Source organism: Microcaecilia unicolor, chromosome 2, assembly GCF_901765095.1.
Source record: "Microcaecilia unicolor chromosome 2, aMicUni1.1, whole genome shotgun sequence".
NCBI lineage: Eukaryota > Metazoa > Chordata > Amphibia > Gymnophiona > Siphonopidae > Microcaecilia > Microcaecilia unicolor.
In genome coordinates, this window is record NC_044032.1 from 493,267,408 (window position 1) to 493,285,495 (window position 18,088).

The 18,088-nt window shown below is 41.8% G+C and overlaps 1 protein-coding gene across 1 annotated transcript in view; it reads left to right on the forward strand.

The window, feature by feature from the left end:
* RGS12 (regulator of G protein signaling 12) overlaps positions 1-18,088 on the forward strand; it is a 331,188-nt gene that overhangs the window by 234,516 nt on the left and 78,584 nt on the right. The window contains exons 10-15 of the mRNA XM_030191139.1: positions 556-665; positions 3,422-3,622; positions 4,533-4,606; positions 9,407-9,533; positions 14,637-14,733; positions 16,146-16,216. Of these exons, the coding sequence (XP_030046999.1) occupies positions 556-665; positions 3,422-3,622; positions 4,533-4,606; positions 9,407-9,533; positions 14,637-14,733; positions 16,146-16,216 (680 nt within the window). The remainder of the gene's footprint in view (positions 1-555; positions 666-3,421; positions 3,623-4,532; positions 4,607-9,406; positions 9,534-14,636; positions 14,734-16,145; positions 16,217-18,088) is intronic.

Below are 18,088 nucleotides of genomic sequence, written 5' to 3' on the forward strand. Positions count from 1 at the left end.
TTGCCACAAAAATTAAATGTGCCTCCTCCTCCTCCCCCCACCCCAGAGAGTTGGTAGTATTTTCAGTATCAGAGGTCTTGCAGTTTAAAATATCCCAGATGTGTAGGATACTTCATTGGAAAGCAGCTGCTCTAACCACAGAAACGTTGTTGTCTTTTAAATATAGTAAAAGAGTCTGTGTGGTCTATTGATGCTTTCTGTCTCCTTCCCATCCCCCTATAAAGCTATCTGATTTTGAGTAACTGTCTGAAGCTGGCATACGTTATGCTGCAGAGTTCAGCTATCTGTGTGAAATGAAACATTGTTTGCAAACTGGTTTGCAATCTTTTATCAGTGTTGCCCTTAGTGGCCGGGGATCCTTAATGTTCTGTCTACGTAAGGGGGAAAATTGGGACCTGGCTTAATCATATTTTCCATAGACAAAGAATAGGAGAAACCCTCTGATAAAGCGGGCTCTGAAAATGTCGAAAGCGATGACAGTATAAGAATAAATACAATGTAACATCAGCCAATCTGAATATGGAAGTCAATAATGAAACTTAATTTGTTCTGCAGATGTTAATCATAACAATGGCATATCTTGCCGTCGAGAATCACAGGGTTCCATTTCTTCTACAGCAAGCTTTGAACCAGCAACTTGTGGTTCTCAAGGAAATAAACCTGAGGTAAGAACTGGCATAATGAGGTGGTTTATTTAAAATATTTATAATACACTCAACCTGCGATTCTAGGTTAATTTCTCCTATAAAGTGATATAATCTTGTCTAATACATTGATGAGCAATATTAAGAACATAAGAATAGCCATGCTGGGTCAGACCAATGGACCATTCAGATCAGTATCCTGTTTCCAATAGTGGCCAATCCAGGTCACAAGTACCATTCCATGCTACCAATCCCAAGGCAAGCAGTGGCTTCCCCATGTCTTTCTCAATAGCAGACTATGGACTTTTCCTCCAGGATTTTGCCCAAACCTTTTTAAAACCCAGGTATGTTAACCACTTTTAGACGGTAAATTTCGTTTTTTTGCAGGTGACAATAAGATTTGCCACATAGTGGACACCTTGAAGAGAGTACATATTAAGATGTGATCTTAGAAAGCTCCTGAAGTGCTTTGTTAAAATTTAGAGCAAAGATTGCAGAAGGCATTCATTTAGGGATGCAGAACATGATAGGGGGTGGGATGCTGATTTGCACTAACCAGGAGAGAGACCTCAGAGTGATACTGTCTGATGATTTTAACAGTGACAAAACAATGTAATAAGGTGGCAGCCAGAACCTGGGGGATATTGGGAAGATATAATCAAAATGATTGGTGATATAATGCCGCTCTACAGGTTCACTGAGAATATTGTGTGCAGTTGTGGAGAAGATAATGCTGAAAAGATATAGAAATCCAGGGAGAGACAACAGAATAATGCAGACTCCAAAACCAAAGCCATATAAGATGAGACTTAGGAGCCTAAGGATAACGCATGATAAAAAGATTTTAATGTGGGCTTGCAAAAATAATGAACATGTATTCAAAAACTATACTTCACATATTATAGAAAGAGATTTTGCACTAGTATGTGAATTGTGACCACATTTGCTTGGCCACACTAGTGATATGCATCAGTGGCATACCTACCTTTTGTTGCCACTCAGGGTGGAGCACCGCCCTCCTCCAAGTCAGCTCTGCGAGTCCCCTGCCCCCTCTAATGTCAACTTCTGGGGCAGGGAACCAGAAGAGTCGACAGCCACGTGCCTGCTCGGTTCAGCCCCTTGCTGCCTACACCTGGGGTGGACCACCCCCACTACCCCACCTTTGGTACACTAGAGATGTGCATGGTAATAACAGCAACAACAAAACCCATCTTGGACTATACTGCAGTTTGAAAATTCCCACTGCTAACATATCCTAAGAGAACAGACTGGTTAGCAGTGTCTTTCTCCCACCACAACATCCAGCTCCTGCTGGGGCATTTTTCCCTCTCTCTCTCTCTCTCTCCCTCCTGTGGTAAGAAGAAAGAATGCTTAGGGCATTTTTCTTCCCTCCTCTCTCTAGGGTAAATGCTCCAAAATCTTGAATCACAATAAAAAAAAAAGACCCTGTGCTTAGTTAAAGGATCCCACCCCCCTTAAGTCACAATCAAAGGTACTCCTCCCCAAGCCAAAAGATACCTTACTCCACCGAATTGGGTAACTATCCCATCTCAGAATTCAAAGATCCAAGCTACAGAATCCTTCTCCAACCTGAGTTCAAAGATGTCCCTTGTCCTGGACTTATAGAAGCCCTGCCTCCCATAGTCTCTTTCTTTACTCTGTCCCTCATTCCCACACCTTTATTGGTCTGTGTCCTCTTCTAGAGGGTTCCAAGATTTTCACAGGCAGGAGGGAAACTCCCAACGTTGCTGGATGTTGAATGATATTGCTACAGACTGACACTTTAATAACTTCACCCGCTCTATAGGGTGATGGCCATCTGAATTACCGATTTTTGGATATGAGCCTATTGACAAGTTTTTGACTAGCCTGTCAAGAGCCCCACTATTAGTGAAAAGTTTCCAACTACAAGAATTACATTACAAGTTTCTCTTAGTATGTATATTCATCCTTCGTGAGCCAAACAGATGGGCTGCCCGACTGATGGCTCTTGTATTAAATGTGGTTCACCTGATACTTCATACAATTTTTGCATATGGTCCTGCCCTTCAGTCTCCCATTTTTGGCAGGCATTACAGACACACCTAGCAGGAATATATCAATGTTAGTGTGTCCCCAGAGGACAGTCTCCTGGATAACATGTCCACAATCCCCCCCGCTTAACGGTTTTTCACACAGCAAAATGTTGCATACTTTTGCAGTGGATTTATATGGAATTCCTGACCTTGGCACACTGGAGATGTTATATGCATGAATTATTGTGCATGAAAAGACTGTCAGCTCGAAAGGTTTGCTAGCCAGGCGGCGGTTTCTTAAACTCTGGACACCATTTATGGACACCTTGACTGCTCAAGTCTGCTCTACCATCTTAAATAACTTGGAGTTGTAATTATGCTTGTATTGAATGTATTTCCATTCCTAATGTGGGATTTGAGGGGGGGGGGGGTAGTTTGGGGTTGCTGATGGGATCTTGTTATTGGGTGCTTTTGTGCACAGTTTATATCCTGCTTCAGTTCTTTTGTGTCATTGGGGTTTTGAATGGTAATAATAGATATTCAAACATTTAAAAAAGTGTTACCGCTACTGCACACCCCCATGTCATTCTCTAGTTTCTGGATTATCTGACATTTTCAGTTATCCAACCATCGTTCAGTCCTGTTTATGTTGAATAATTGAGACTCTACTGTATTAGAAAACAAGATATGCATTTTTTTATTTAATTTTTTTTGTTTGGATGTTCTATAGCACTGATTTTAATTTTCTCTATGTTTTAAAAGGCTGAAATCTCAAGAATCTCCATGCCATTGCCAGAAAAGGACAAATCCTCAAATCACTGCTATATTAACCTTCCAGATGGTTCATCTTGTACAGTTGTTGTTAAATCCGGATTCTCAATCAAAGACATATTGTCTGGGCTCTGTGAGAAACACAGCATTAACATTGCTGCTGTAGATCTGTTTTTAGTGGGAGGAGACAAGGTACTGAAAATAATTTTTTCATAAAAATGATCTGTAGATGTAATGGGTTTATGGTGCATTAGAGCCATGTGCTTTGTTTTCAGACAGAGCCATGCTATTTTCCTTCTGTTGAAATATACATGCTTTGCCCTTCAACTGTAATTGTTAGGGCTGTTTGATAGATTATGTTTGGTTTGTTCTACTTTGTTAAATTCATACAGAAAATAAGGAAAGCATGCAATTGAAAATTCATTGTTGTTATTTTTTTTTTAAAGAGGATGAGGTTTGGAATACCCTCTCAGCTTCCGCTCATATGATAAGAGGCTCATTTAAATCATATATGTTGCTGTGTGTAGTAATTCTGAAATAGCTTGTTAGAGATTTATGAAATCTGGTATAGAGGTAGCTCCGTAGGCAGACATCATCCATAAAGTTTTCAAAGATATTTGTGACTCCCATAGTACATTAATAATGTACTTTACAACGAACCTTGAAAACTGCATTTGTTCGTTCACCTAGGGGAGCATTGGGCTGCTAAGCCATGGCCTGATGCTCCCAGGAAGCTGCCTTAAAGGATCCAGAGTTGTTGTGTTCCACCTTCCCCCACCCCAGGCCTGTGTCTTAGAATCCATTGTGGTCTAGGGGTTCCAGGGCAGGAGCGACCTAATTGCTCCTGCCAGTGTTAGTGAAGGGTTCAAAATGACATTTTGCCAGCTCCTTGCCTGAATATGTAGGTCTTTACTAACTAATAACTAAAGGCTGTGGTATATCTGGATAACAACATGTAGGTTAAAACAAACAATTTGGCTTGAATTTAAAATTCATTATGTTTTGAATTGCTCTGTTTTTGTGTCTGTGATAGCTTACCACTGTAAAATATACATATTCACATTAACTACATTCTGTTTAATTTTATGTCTCTTTGAAAAAGCCACTTGTACTGAGCCAAGACAGTAGCATCCTAAATATGCGGGAACTGCGGTTAGAAAAGCGTACTTTATTTCGGTAAGAAAAGATGCAGTGTTTTATCAGTTGTCTGCTTTTAATTAAAGCAAATGTTAAATTATTTAAGTTAAAGTGTATATAGAATTTATGTAAGTAAGAATATATATCTTATACAGTATACACTGGAGTGTTAGAAACTAGTAATGTGCAAATAGATATAAACCTCTTACTCCATCTCTCATTTGCCATTTAGTTCCCTTCTACTCAGTCCATTACCCATACCATTTCCTGCTTTTGTTTTTATAGATTGTTTTGACGCACAGATTTAAATTCTTTCTCAGATAAAAAACCCAATTAGCTAAAGTGGACCCTGTCTTCAGTTAAACTCTGCTTTTCTTCAGACTTATCTTTTGCCCACCTCTCCCAAAACACTGGATAATGATGCTGAAAATCAATACAGACTCACCCTGGTGCTATATGAATAACCTGGGCAGTCCTAATTTATACAGTTAGTTATCTGGATATGAGTAGGGTTACCATATTTTGTCCTCCAAAAAGGACACATGCCCTGCCCCCACCATACACCCCACTCCGCCCCCTGTCATGCCCTCGCTTCGCCCCTGTCACGCCCTTGCTCCGCCTCTGTCACATTTCCCCTCCTCCCTGTCACACACCCCGTCACCTCCCCCCCCCCCTTTACCTTACTACTGCCCTGGTGGTCTAGTGACCTCTTCGGGGCAGGAAAGAGCCCCCTCTTTCCTGTCCGGATCACTGCCCTGCATGCATCCTTTGTGTTGCTGATCTCGGCGCCGATTCAAAATGGGTGCCAAGAGTTGAAGTCTCACGAGGTCACGTCAACTCTCGGCGGCCATTTTGAATCGGCGCCAAGATCAGCAACACAAAGGATGCATGCAGGGCAGCGCTCCGGGCAGGAAAGAGGGGGCTCTTTCCTGCCCCGAAGGCAGAAGAGGTCACTAGACAACCAGGGCGGTAGTAAGTAAGGGGAGGGGAGGCTAGTAATCTGCCCGTTTGTCCGGATTTCTGGACAAACGGGCAGATTGGCAAAACCCGCCCGGTTGCCTGGACATGTCCTCAAAAAGAGGACATGTCCGGGTAAATCCGGACATATGGTAACCCTAGATATGAGTGCTGAATACCACCATTGTCCAGAAGGAGGAGTGGCCTAGTGGTTAGGGTGGTGGACTTTGGTCCTGGGGAACTGACGAACTGAGTTCGATTCTCGGCACAAGCAGCTCCTTGTGACTCTGGGCAAGTCACTTAACCCTCCATTGCCTGCCGCATTGAGCCTGCCATGAGTGGGAAAGCGCGGGGTACAAATGTAACAAAAAATAAATAAGAGAGGCAGTTGCCAGTATTCCTAGGTATTCAGTGCTGAAAGTGACGATACACAATCAACAAAGTAGAAGGTGGTGATACGCAGTCCAACGTCTGAAACAGACCTGACAGAGTGGATCAAACTGTATGGACCCAGAAGATAGCCAGTTTTCTGCAGAACTTTAGTGTTATCATTGCAAATACTGACAGTCATCAGAAATCTTTCTGTAAACAATGCTGAAGGCAGTATATAGATCTTTATTAAAAAGCACTGTGTTTTGTGCACCTGTCTTTGAATGTGTTATACAAAAAAAAATGGCAATCACAAACCTTTGGCTTTATTTATTTATTTATTTGTGGCATTTATACCCCGCTCTTTCCCGCTCAATAGCAGGTTCAGTGCGGCTTACAAAATATGGTACATAGTATCATAGAGATAATACAAAGTTTCAAGGAGATAATACAAAGTATCAAGGAGATAATACAAAGTATGGTACAAAGTATCATGGAGATAACACATTTATAAAGAGTGGGACAATAGTATGCGATGTGGGGAAAGGATTGGAGTGTGGGTATTGTTTGTGGTGTGGGTTAGGTCCGAGACTTAGTAGGGTCGTTTGGGTAGGCTTGTTTGAATAGGTAAGTCTTCAGCAGCTTTCGGAAGGGTAGGTGTTCGCTGGTTTTTCGGATATGTCGAGGTAAGGCGTTCCAGAGTTGGCTGCCTATAACAGAGAAGTTGGATGCATAGTAGGTTTTGTATTTGAGGCCTTTACAGCTGGGAAGATGGAGATTGAGATATGTTCGAGAAGAATTGGACCGGTTCCTGGCTGGAAGATCGACCAGGTTGGACATGTAGCTTGGAGATTCGCCATTGAGAATCTTGTGGATCATAGTGTGGGCTTTGAAGTTTATTTGTTCTTTGATAGGGAGCCAATGTAGCTTTTATCGAAGTGGTGTTGCGCTTTCGAATCGTGATTTGCCAAAAATGAGTCTTGCTGCTGTGACTGTAAGTCTGTAAATATTCTCATATTTTTGGAAATCAGAAGAAACAGAAGAAAAACTGTACTGAGTATGACACAAGTCCATTTTATTCTATTTATTTAGGAGCCCTTTAGCTAAGCTGCATTAGGTACTAACACATGCCTAACCCAGGATGTGCTAAAGCATTCTGTTTTATTTTTGCCATCCATGTGGAAAAATCATGACGAAGAAGAAGCCAAAACCCAATCTAAAAACCTTTGTGTATCAGTCAGCTGGATCTGCTGACCACGCAGCAGCAAAGATGGTGCTGGCCTGCATGAATCCCCTCTGGGAGACTATCAGGAAGAAGAAAGGGCAGGGCAGCTGGCTGTCTTGGATGAACAAATGCCTGCAAGTAGAGATTAGCTGAGAGCATGGGTGGAAGGCCTTAAATCAGCGATTGTGCGCATAAAACATGACATGCATGCTGATTTTCAGGTCTTGCACAAAACAATAGATGAGATGGGGTAGTGACTAAATGAGGTCCTTGGAGAACGCAAAGATAATAATCTGTAATAGGTATTCTCCAAGGACAGCAGGCCATTAATTCTCACATACCCTCCCACTTCCTCTTGGAGTTGTCTTGTATAGCTATATTACTGTACTGATGGCCTGCGCTCACACAGTAGGCAGGAAGGCACTTGTGTATGTGCGGTGGGAGCACTGCCTTGAGCTTTTAAAGCTATAGTATGCTGGGTAGTGTTTCCGCACCAGGCGCTGTGGATGATGTCCCCTACATGTGAGAATTAATGGCCTGCTGTCCTCGGAGAATACCTGCAACAGGTATCTTTACTTTATCTATATTCTACTATGATGGTATTTTGTGGAATATAAGCTTTATGTAATGTAATGTAGTCTATTGCTCGAAGTATGTTTTCTTTGTTTTTTTTATTTGGTGTTAGGATGATTATTTGTATGCATGGGTTTTTTTTAATACATATTTTTATTTTAAACAAATGAAAAACAGTGATAATCTTCCAAAAGCCAAGCACAAAATGGTGACATGACAATTACCAACCCCTATATTAACAACAATAATCTGAATCCATATGTACCCTCAAAAGATTGTTTCTCTGTCACTGGGATAAAACTGTTCAGGAGGGTGGGAGGGTGACTGCCTTCTTCATTTCATCCATAATCTCAGAAGCCCTGTTATTAATGGGATAAAAGGGAAAGGAGAGGATGGGATGAGAGCAGGAGATAGGGACTTTGTAAGGGAGGAGGTTACTTAGGGCTTGGACGTCATAGAGGGTTATAAATAGTGAGGGGGGAGGGGAGTCAAGAAGGTAGATGGGGTAAGAAGTTTTCATATTGTACCTTGCATGGTATGGGAGAGGCACATGTAAGGCAGTATACCCACTATAATTGAATATGACTATCAAAGTCAAGTTTTTGTTCTACAGATATTAGGGGACTGAAATCACCTCGCAAGAGGCAGTTGTTTTTTAAGGAAGCTGAGAGACTGCACATGAACATAAGATTTGTTTGTTTCATGCCCCAGCATGAAAAACTGTTTACACATAAGAAATACCCAAATGTATTTTTTTTTTGCCTCTAATAGAGAGAAGGCTAAAACAAACGGGGTTGGTATTGTATACGAGAGATAGATATCTCCAGTAGTTCATGGTATTGTAAGAGATAAAGAGGGGCAATTTCTTCTTCTTAAAGCAGAAATTGGGCACCGGCTTTACACTCTGATTAACATTTATGTCACGGATAAATAATATTTTAGTGTACGTGTGCATATTATTTTGTTCTGTAATTAGATTATCAGTTCAATAGAAATTCTGAACTGGACTTTTGTTGTGCACGGAACTTTAATTATACAAATGACTGTGTGCAGTTGCTGAGTGGCTAAAAAAAAAAGTACTCATCTAGGCAGCATAACTCGTTAGACCAGTGGAGATGAATGTGACAGAAATAGCTAGTAAGAATCTAGTTATTAAAATGCATTACTGCATTAGCAGGTGCTAATGCTGTTAACACACATTATTACACCCCCCCCCCCCCCCCCCCCCGTTTACTATGCTGCGTGGCAATGCCGATATAGCCCATTCAAAGTGAATGGGCTGTGTTGGCATTAGCACTTGGCAGCCGCTAGCGCGGCTTAGTAAATATTGGGGTTAGTAACTGTGGGCCCTGTTTACTAAGCTGTGATGTAGGCACTCTAATATTTTTAGCACGCGCTAACACTAGAGACCCATAGGAATATATCTGTGTTGCTAGCATTAGCGCGTGCTAAAAGTGCTAGCGTGACTTCGTAAATAGGGCCCTATGTCTTACTGCATAAAATGGAACTGTGCTAAAATAATGTGTATTTGTGGCATTAGTAAGTCTAGCTGAAGCTTAGCTAATTTGATTTTTCTAGGGGACTTTTTGCCACTCTGGGTTGGCCTACTAAGTACAAAATAATGGAAATCAGAATAGTGTTTTAGAATTTGTATTTTACACATATTTTATTTGAACAAGTAAATATATTCTCATCTCGTTTGACACATTTTCCAGGCTGGATCTCGTTCCAATAAATAGATCAGTTGGATTGAAGGCCAAACCCACCAAGCCAGTCACAGAAGTTTTACGACCTGTGGTAGCAAAATATGGATTAAATCTCAATGAATTAGTAGCAAAACTTGTAAGTATCTTTTTTTTGTACATATAGAAGCAATGAAAACTGCCACTTAAAAGGGAAAAATCTGTATGTTCTGCTGTAATTGTACAAAAGGCATATGGAGCCATTGCATCATGTGAATCATCAAGCTGCTGCTTCTCCAGATATATTTTATTTTTGACGAAAGATGCACATAGGTTACACAGTGTCTGTCACCAGCTACTTTGAATTTTTCCCAAGCCTTGGAATATTTCTGTACAGCCTGGTGGTATGAGTGGCCTGTGGGATCAGTTGTTACTGCACATTTTGCTGCTCTGTCAAGAACAAATCTTTCAGTTAAGCGCTCTCTTTGTGCAACATCCTGCCACTTTTCTCTTTTTATTTTAAAATGAGTATGCAAATTTTATATAGCTGTGCATTTTAAAAAAAAAATCAATATTGGTTTTCTTTTCAGGCAAATTTTCCTGTTTCTATTTGAGTCCCACTAAGTAGATTTTTTTTTCGTTTTGTTGGTATAATTTGTTTCTTTAAACTGCTTTAATGTTATGAACTTAGTAATATGGTAAATAGCCAGAAAAGCACCATATGACTCATTCAGTGTCTCCAGTTATTCTGTCTACATTGCTAAGGATGTATCCCAGCAGCCAGCCACAAAGTGAGCCACCTGAAAGATTTCTATTTGTCCATCAACAAGCAGGATAGCGCTAGAATGGAACATCTGTCCTAGAGCTCAGAACTAAATGTAAAGTTGTGAGCATGTACTGCATTTCCCACACACAGTGGTTTCCTCAGTACCTCAAGTTGTTGGGTTTTTTTTTCTGCTTTGCCAAATTGATACGAAAACAAATCTCTCTCATTTGTACAAGAGGTTCTTCCTCTGTGTGTTATCAGACATTCTTTACTGTCTCAGGGGCAGATGCACTAAAGCTAAATGAGCCTTTAATGACTCTCCAACGAGGAAAATTTGATCCGTTGCATGCATCAAAGGGCTTTTACCGAGGAAGCCAGCAGCTAACGAAAACGGAATGGAGATGAGCAATTAGTGTGAAAACCCCATTGAAACGACATGCACTAACCTTTTCCGATTGCCTTTACGCAGGAAAAAGGCAGGAAAACTAACGACAGGTCTGGACCACTCGTTAGGACAGCTCTGTGCCAGGAAAAATCATTAAGAGAAAAAATAAACAAACTTTGAGCCAATCCCAGCGCATTAGCAGAGCTAAAAGCGCTGTGATTGGTCCAAAGGACGTCAGAAAAACATAAATAAATAAAAATAAAAAAAAAGGGTCGGGAGGGGGCAAGGGCGCTCATCAGGAGCGTCCTGTACGGACGGCCTTGCCCCCCCCCCGCTGCTCCCCACTTTCCGCCGCTCCCCCCACCCCGAAAAAGCAAAATTCGAGCAGCCCCTGCCCCCCGCCCTTCCTCACTACTCTCTCACCTCAGCTCCGCCTCCCGACATCCTCCGTCCTGTGCCCCGCCCCCTTTTGGGGTCGTCGCCGCCATTCCCCTCCTCCATCGGGCCCCCTCCCTCTTACCGGGCCCGTGCAGCGCCTCTCTCCTCTGTCCGAAGGCGCTGCACGGGCAAGAAGAAAGCCTGATGCCTGCCTTCGCCCAGCTTCGATGGCGCGTCTTTCTCCTGCTGGGCCCGCCCCTGTCTGACGTCGGTTACCTACGTAGGTTACTGACGTCAGACAGGGGCGGGCCCAGCAGGAGAAAGACGCGCCATCGAAGCTGGGCGAAGGCAGGCATCAGGCTTTCTTCTTGCCCGTGCAGCGCCTTCGGACAGAGGAGAGAGGCGCTGCACGGGCCCGGTAAGAGGGAGGGGGGCCCGATGGAGGAGGGGAATGGCGGCGACGACCCCAAAAGGGGGCGGGGCACAGGACGGAGGATGTCGGGAGGCGGAGCTGAGGTGAGAGAGTAGTGAGGAAGGGAGGGGGGCAGGGGCTGCTCGAATTTTGCTTTTTCGGGGTGGGGGGAGCGGCGGAAAGTGGGGAGCAGGGCTGCTTGAATTTTGCTTTTTCGGGGTGGGGGAGCGGCGGAAAGTGGGGAGCAGCGGGGGGGGGGGGGGCAAGGCCGTCCGTACAGGACGCTCCTGATGAGCGCCCTTGCCCCCTCCCGACCCTTTTTTTTTCTTTTTGTTTTGATTTGGGAGCCATGTGCTTGTGATTTGACTGTGTTTTGACTGTTTGTAGCATGCGCAGAGCAGCTAACATAACGCTTGGCTGCTCTGCGCATGATTTGGGGGCCGATTAACGATGTGTATTGTGATTCTTTGATACATTGTACGTTTCTATACCAATCTGAGCATGTGTGACTTTTTTTTTTGGTGCATTCTTCGTTTTTTAAAAATCGTTAGGGCCTTTAACAATTTTGATTTTTTTACGTTTGCTTGATGCATCTACCCCTCATTCCTTTAAAATAAAATTTTGAAAAAAGAGAAATAAAAGATATGGAGCCTATACAAATCAGAATTGAGACATCTAGGTCAGGGCAAACAGGATGCTAGAAATTATTAGGAAAGGATGGTAAATCATACCAAGAATACTATAATGCCTCTGTATCGCTCCATGATGTGACCTCACCTTCAGTGCATTCAGTTGTGGTTGCCATATCTCAAAAATAGTGAAATTAGAAAAGGTTCAAAGAAGATCGACCAAAATGATAAAGGGGATGGAACTCCTCTCAAATGAAGAAAGGCTAAAGAGATTAGGGCTCTTCAGCTTGGAAAAGAGACAGCTGAGGGGGGGCGGGATATGATTCAGGTCTACAAAATCCTGAGAGGTGTAGAATGAATAGAACTGAATTGATTTTTTTACTCTTTCAAAAAGTACAAAGACTAGGGGACACTCAATGAAGTTATATGGAAATACTTTTAAAACAAATAGGAGGAAATATTTTTTCACTCAAGAAATAGTTGAGCTCTGGCACTCTTTGCCAGAGGATGTAGTAACTGGTTATCATACCTGGGTTTAAAAAAAGGTTTGGTCAAGTTCCTGGAGGAAAAGTCCATAGTTTGTTATTGAGATAGACACTCTGTTTGCCCTGGGATTGGTACTATGGAAGGTTGCTATTATTTGGGTTTCTGCCAGGTACTTGTCACCTGGATTGGCCACTGTTGGAAGCAGGATACTGGGCTAGATGGACCACTGGTCTGACCCAGTATGGCTATTCTTATGCTCATATGTACTTAAATAAAAGGGCCCCAGGATCCTCCCTAACTTCCTGTTTCATCAGAGGCTCAGGCAGCTGCAGTAAAGGGAATAGGCAGATGCTGGTGGTAGGGCAGCTTATGGGAATCGCCTTTGCCGCCAGCTTTTGGAACATGATGAAACAACAAGGTAAATGCTGCAAATGGGTTGGAGCGGGGCAGCATCTTAGCTCCGCCTCAGATGGTATCTTGTCTTGGGCCGCCCCTTAGCACTGGGACCAACATAAGCCGCATATACAGAGTCCACATGTCATTTTCACAAAAGCACTTGTCATGGCTTAAGCCACATATACAGAGTTCATAAGTGGTTGTTTTCACACCAGCACAGACAGTGCTCATCCGGGGGTGGGCCCAGGCCCAGGCCCATCCCAGCATAAGTAGACATTGGCAGGAAATGTTTTCATGCAGGGAAGGGGGTGGGCTCCAACCCAGTTTAACTAGACATTGGCTGGAGAGGAAATGTAAGTTTATTTATTTATTCGTTCTTGTATCCCATTATTATCCAAAAGCAATTTTCGGTTTAAAGTGGCTTACAGTTTTCAGTTGTGTGGAAGTTACAGTGATGTAGATGACATTACAATTTTCAAAAAGTTAAAAAGAAAAGAAGCCAAAATATCGCATTGTAAGTGGATTTGCGTTATAGAGGGGCGCGTTATAACGGTGTTCCACTGTACTTATTTTTGTACTTGGGGCAATGGAGAGTTTATTTTGTGGGCAGCCCAGAGCGGAGTAGACATTAACCAGATAAGTGCTGATATTCAGCTCTAAACTGACCAAATAGGACTGCATAAATAGCAGTCCTATCATTGGTCGGTTTAACTTAACCAATTAAGGGCTATCGGCTCTTATCCATTTAAGAGCTGTCCGCCAGCATATCTGGATATTTAATGCCAGTACCTGGTCATGGCTCGGCATTGTAGATCTGCCGGCTGAATATTACTCCCATTGTTGGTTTAATCACATATTGATAATTATGACTGTGCTGCAGCTATAATAATAATGCAGCTTTGGCCACCTTGTTAGGCGGACTGAATGAACCGTACCGTATATGTTTGCTTCTTTACTTGATAATGCTGCAGTCCAAGTCATAAATTTGAGTATTCTGAATTTTGATATTTTAACAAGTGTCCTGAACTTTTGTAACAAAACACCACGATGCAGAACTTCAAGAGCTGTTCTTTGTGGGCTGCTATAGAGAAAATTGCCCACAATACCTTATAAGTCACAGTCTTTGCACACATTTGCAACCTGGTTGTGAAATTAGAGCTGATGTAATTACTGAAAAATACATTTTAAAAACCTATGAATCTCTTGGTCCTACTTCTGCTTTTGCTTGTAAGAAGAAATAGAGCCACTTTTTAGGAAAGAGACATTTTAAGATAGAAGCAAATTATCTGGTGTTATATTTCTTTGTAACATGGTTCATTAAGAAATTAAGAAGATAAATCTGTGTAGTTTTTGCCATGTATTTAAAGTATGTTCGAGTGTTCTACTTAAGACCTGATATAATATTATTTGTATATTGTTTTATTCTCATTGCTTTTGTATCAAACTTGTAGATGATAATTTCTGATCTTTTCATAAACTTGTAATTGTAACTTGAAACTTGAATTTTATAAATGAGTTTACTGATTTAAGTCCCTACAGCAAGGCTTCCAGAGCCTGTCCTGAGGACTCTACAGCCAGTTAGAATGTTGGAATCCATGGCAAATATGGGTTAGTGTGCATTCATTTGAGACTCGGTATATGCAAATTATCTCATATGTTCATCATAAATTTCCTGAAAACTTGACTGAGTTTGGGATTTTCAGGACAGGTCTGGGAAGCCCTGCCCTACATGCAGAAGTGTTTTGATAATAATGACAAGCTTTTATTCCTGAAATATTACTGTAAAATGCAAATTTATGATCTTGCTTTAGAGTGGAGAGCAGGAACCGCTAGACCTTGGTGTTCCCATTTCTAATTTGGATGGACAACGGGTTGTCTTAGAAGATAAAGAGACTAATAAGGCTAAAGGTAAGCAGTTCAAAAACTATGCATATTGTATAGTTCCATCAAGTCCAATATTTCTGTTTCCATCATTGTCCAATCCATGTCATAAGTACCTGCTTATATCCAGGGATATGCAGTGGATTAAAGCAACAGCAGTGTTGTTTGGTAGAGCCCTAGGCAGTGGGAGTGAGTAAAAGTGGCAGTAAAATTAACTGGATGAGCCCAAGGCAGTAGGAAATGGCTTAAAGAGGCTGCTACATTGGCTGGCAGAACCCCAGCCAGCAGACATTGACTGGAAAAGCCTAATGCAGAAGGAGAGGGGCAAAGACAGTCCTGCTTTATGTGTTCCAGGTTATTGTCCTGGCCCTGGGTCATTTGACCCAACATGGGAATCTGTAGTGATGAGTCCAGTAAGTTGGACAAATAAGATGCATGCATGGACAACTTGGATGAGAGCTGTCAAATGGATAGACAACAGATGATGTGCTGCGATGATGGCCCTGAGGCAATGAGCGTGGCTTAAAGTGGCAACAGCTTTGATTGGAAGAGCCCAAAGCACTGGAAATGGGTTATAGCAACAGTAACATTGGCTAGAGGAGCCAAAGGCAGCAAGATGGAACTAACATTGGCTGGAAGATCCCTAGGCAGTGGAAATGGTTTAAAGCAGTATCAATACTGAATGGGAATCCCCAAGATAGTGGGAGTGGTTAAGCAGCATCAACTTTAGTATGAAGACCATAAAACCTCTAAATACAAGGTCAAGATGCAGCAAGAGGGATAGATCAGATTCAGCATATTGTGGACAAGTAAGCCTGTTTGAGGGATGGTTGTTGGAAAGGGAATGGGATTTGATATACCACATTTCATTGGTATATCAAGCACTGGTTACAATCAAAATGGTTTATATATTATATACGGGTACTCATTTTGTACCTGGGACAATAGAAGTTAGGTGGCTTGCCCAAAGTCACAATGAGCTGCAGTGGGAATCAAACCCGATACTTTAAAATATATTATTTAACTCCACTGTTTTCGTGAGAAACACCGAAAATCAAACAATTCTAAAAGTATCATGAAGAAAGAAAAAACCTCAGAACCCCGTCTCAGGCATAATTTTTTGCTCAAAGACTACATGGGGTAACTAGTTCATCTCATAGACTGGCACACAATTTGATCTCCTCACCTCTGCTGTTGTTTTCTTCTATGCTTTTCTTAGCTATTTCTCTAGCAAAAGAGGAACTTGGACTGTGAAGATCAATCACAAAATGGAGTTAATAAATCCTAATAAATAAATAAAATTTGCTAAGAATTTTTTCATATTTAATACAACATAGAAGAAATTCTTAAGAAAATGAAATTCTAATACTAATTCTGTTACTATAAATATATGAATATTATTGATTTCAGATCTATGTTGCATGTTTTAATATTTTCAGGCAATCAAAAGGGTGCTTCAGTGAAACAAAGTACAACTGTGATCACAGGTTCAAGAAATCGCTCGAATACGGTAATTCTTTTCCTTAAAATATTTTGCTTTCCTCACTTTGCTTCCTATTTTAATCATGTCTTTCTCCTTTAAAACGAAACAAGTGAGGAGGGTCTGTAAGCATACCTAATGGAATTCTTTCCAGCCTCTCTGCCTCTCTGTCTCTCTGTGTGTCTGTGTTGCCTGTGGGCAAGGGGGAGTTTGCATGTGTGTCTATGTTGCCTGTGGGCAGAGAGGATGTGCATGTATGTCAGAACACACATTTGATTCTTTAGTGCACCTTAAAAATTTAGTTCATGCTGGGGGAGGAGTCAAGATGGCTGCGTGAGCAATGAGTGAGAGCGTTGCTCTGTGTTTGCCGGTTTGTTACCTTGGTTCCTTGTCTTGATGCCACATAAGAAACGTAAAGGAGTGGTTCGGGTGGGCTCAGCAGAGCATTGAATGCTTCACCACTTGAAATCTGTTGAATGCTGGTGTGGGTTCTCCCGCTGACTGCATAACTGGAGGAGCAACCGCAGTCCTGGGAGTGGAAACATCATTGTCTCTCCTGGAACCTGTTCCACCGCCCTGTCCAGCATAGTTCTCTTCAAAAGTGCAGGCTTTTCCTGTATCTGATGTTTCATGAGAAGAAGGGCGGGTGATCTGTTACATCAATGCTCAACACATTCACATAAACAACAAACAGCGCGTGTAATCTGTTACATCAATGCTCGACACATTCACATTAACAACAAACGGCCTGCCTCCATGCACATTATTTGGACACTTGAAGAATACAATTCCATGCACATGGTGGCAGAACAGAAGTTGCCCCATCCTGTTTATCCTTTTCGTCGCCCTTCTCTGTAGCTTTTCTAATTCTGCTATATCTTTTTGAGACGAGGTGACCAGAATTGCACACAGTATTTGAGGTGTGGCTGCACCATGGAGCGATACAAAGGCATTATAACATTCTCATTTTTGTTTTCCATTCCTTTCCTACTAATTCCAAACATTCTATTTGCTTTCTTAGCTGCAGCTGCTGCACACTGAGCAGAGGATTTTGAACGTATCATCAACAATGACATCTAGATCCTTTACCTGGGCAATGACTCCGAATGTGGAACCTTGCATCACGTAGCTATAGTTTGGGTTCCTCTTTCCCACAGGCATCACTTTGCACTTGCTCACATTAAATGTCATCTGCCGTTTGAGTCAGTTGAGTTTTAGGTTATCTGCAGTGAATATGCATGAGACTGATTAACATGTGCTAATTCTACAATGTATGAAATCAATCTCATGTATATTTATAGTGGATTTCCTAAATACCCAACTGGTTGAGGGGTCCCCAGTCCACATTTGGTAACCCGTTCTCTAAAAGGTCTCTCTAGTATTTGGAGTAGCAACATACTCTTTATATTGTATTTTGCTGGGCTAGATCGGCTTCCAATATTGGCCTCAAAGGAAACGCAGTTTGGATCTCACCCATCCTGCAGACTGCTTTGTTAGATCCTACATGGCTTGGTCTGGTAAGGACACTAAGGAAGGAGAAATTGTGTCTTACCTGATAATTTTCTTTCCTTTATTCCTACCAGACTAGTCCATACACTCTCCTTTTCTAATCATATGCTCTCTGCCTATGACTAGAGACCTTAACAAACTCAAAAATCTAACTCTAGCAGTGCCAAACTTTATCTTGCAACTTTTGGAGGATTAGTAAGTGGGTGGAAACACTTTAGAGGCCATTGCTTGCTTTAACATTTAAAATTCTGAACAGCTAAGGCTGCAAGGTGCCCTAATAAAGAGAGCTTTCAGCACTTCTCTGACAAATATTACCTATGTGTTCTGGATGGTAGAAAATTTATCAGGTAAGACATAATTTTTCCACATGTAGATTTCTAAAATGGCAGACAT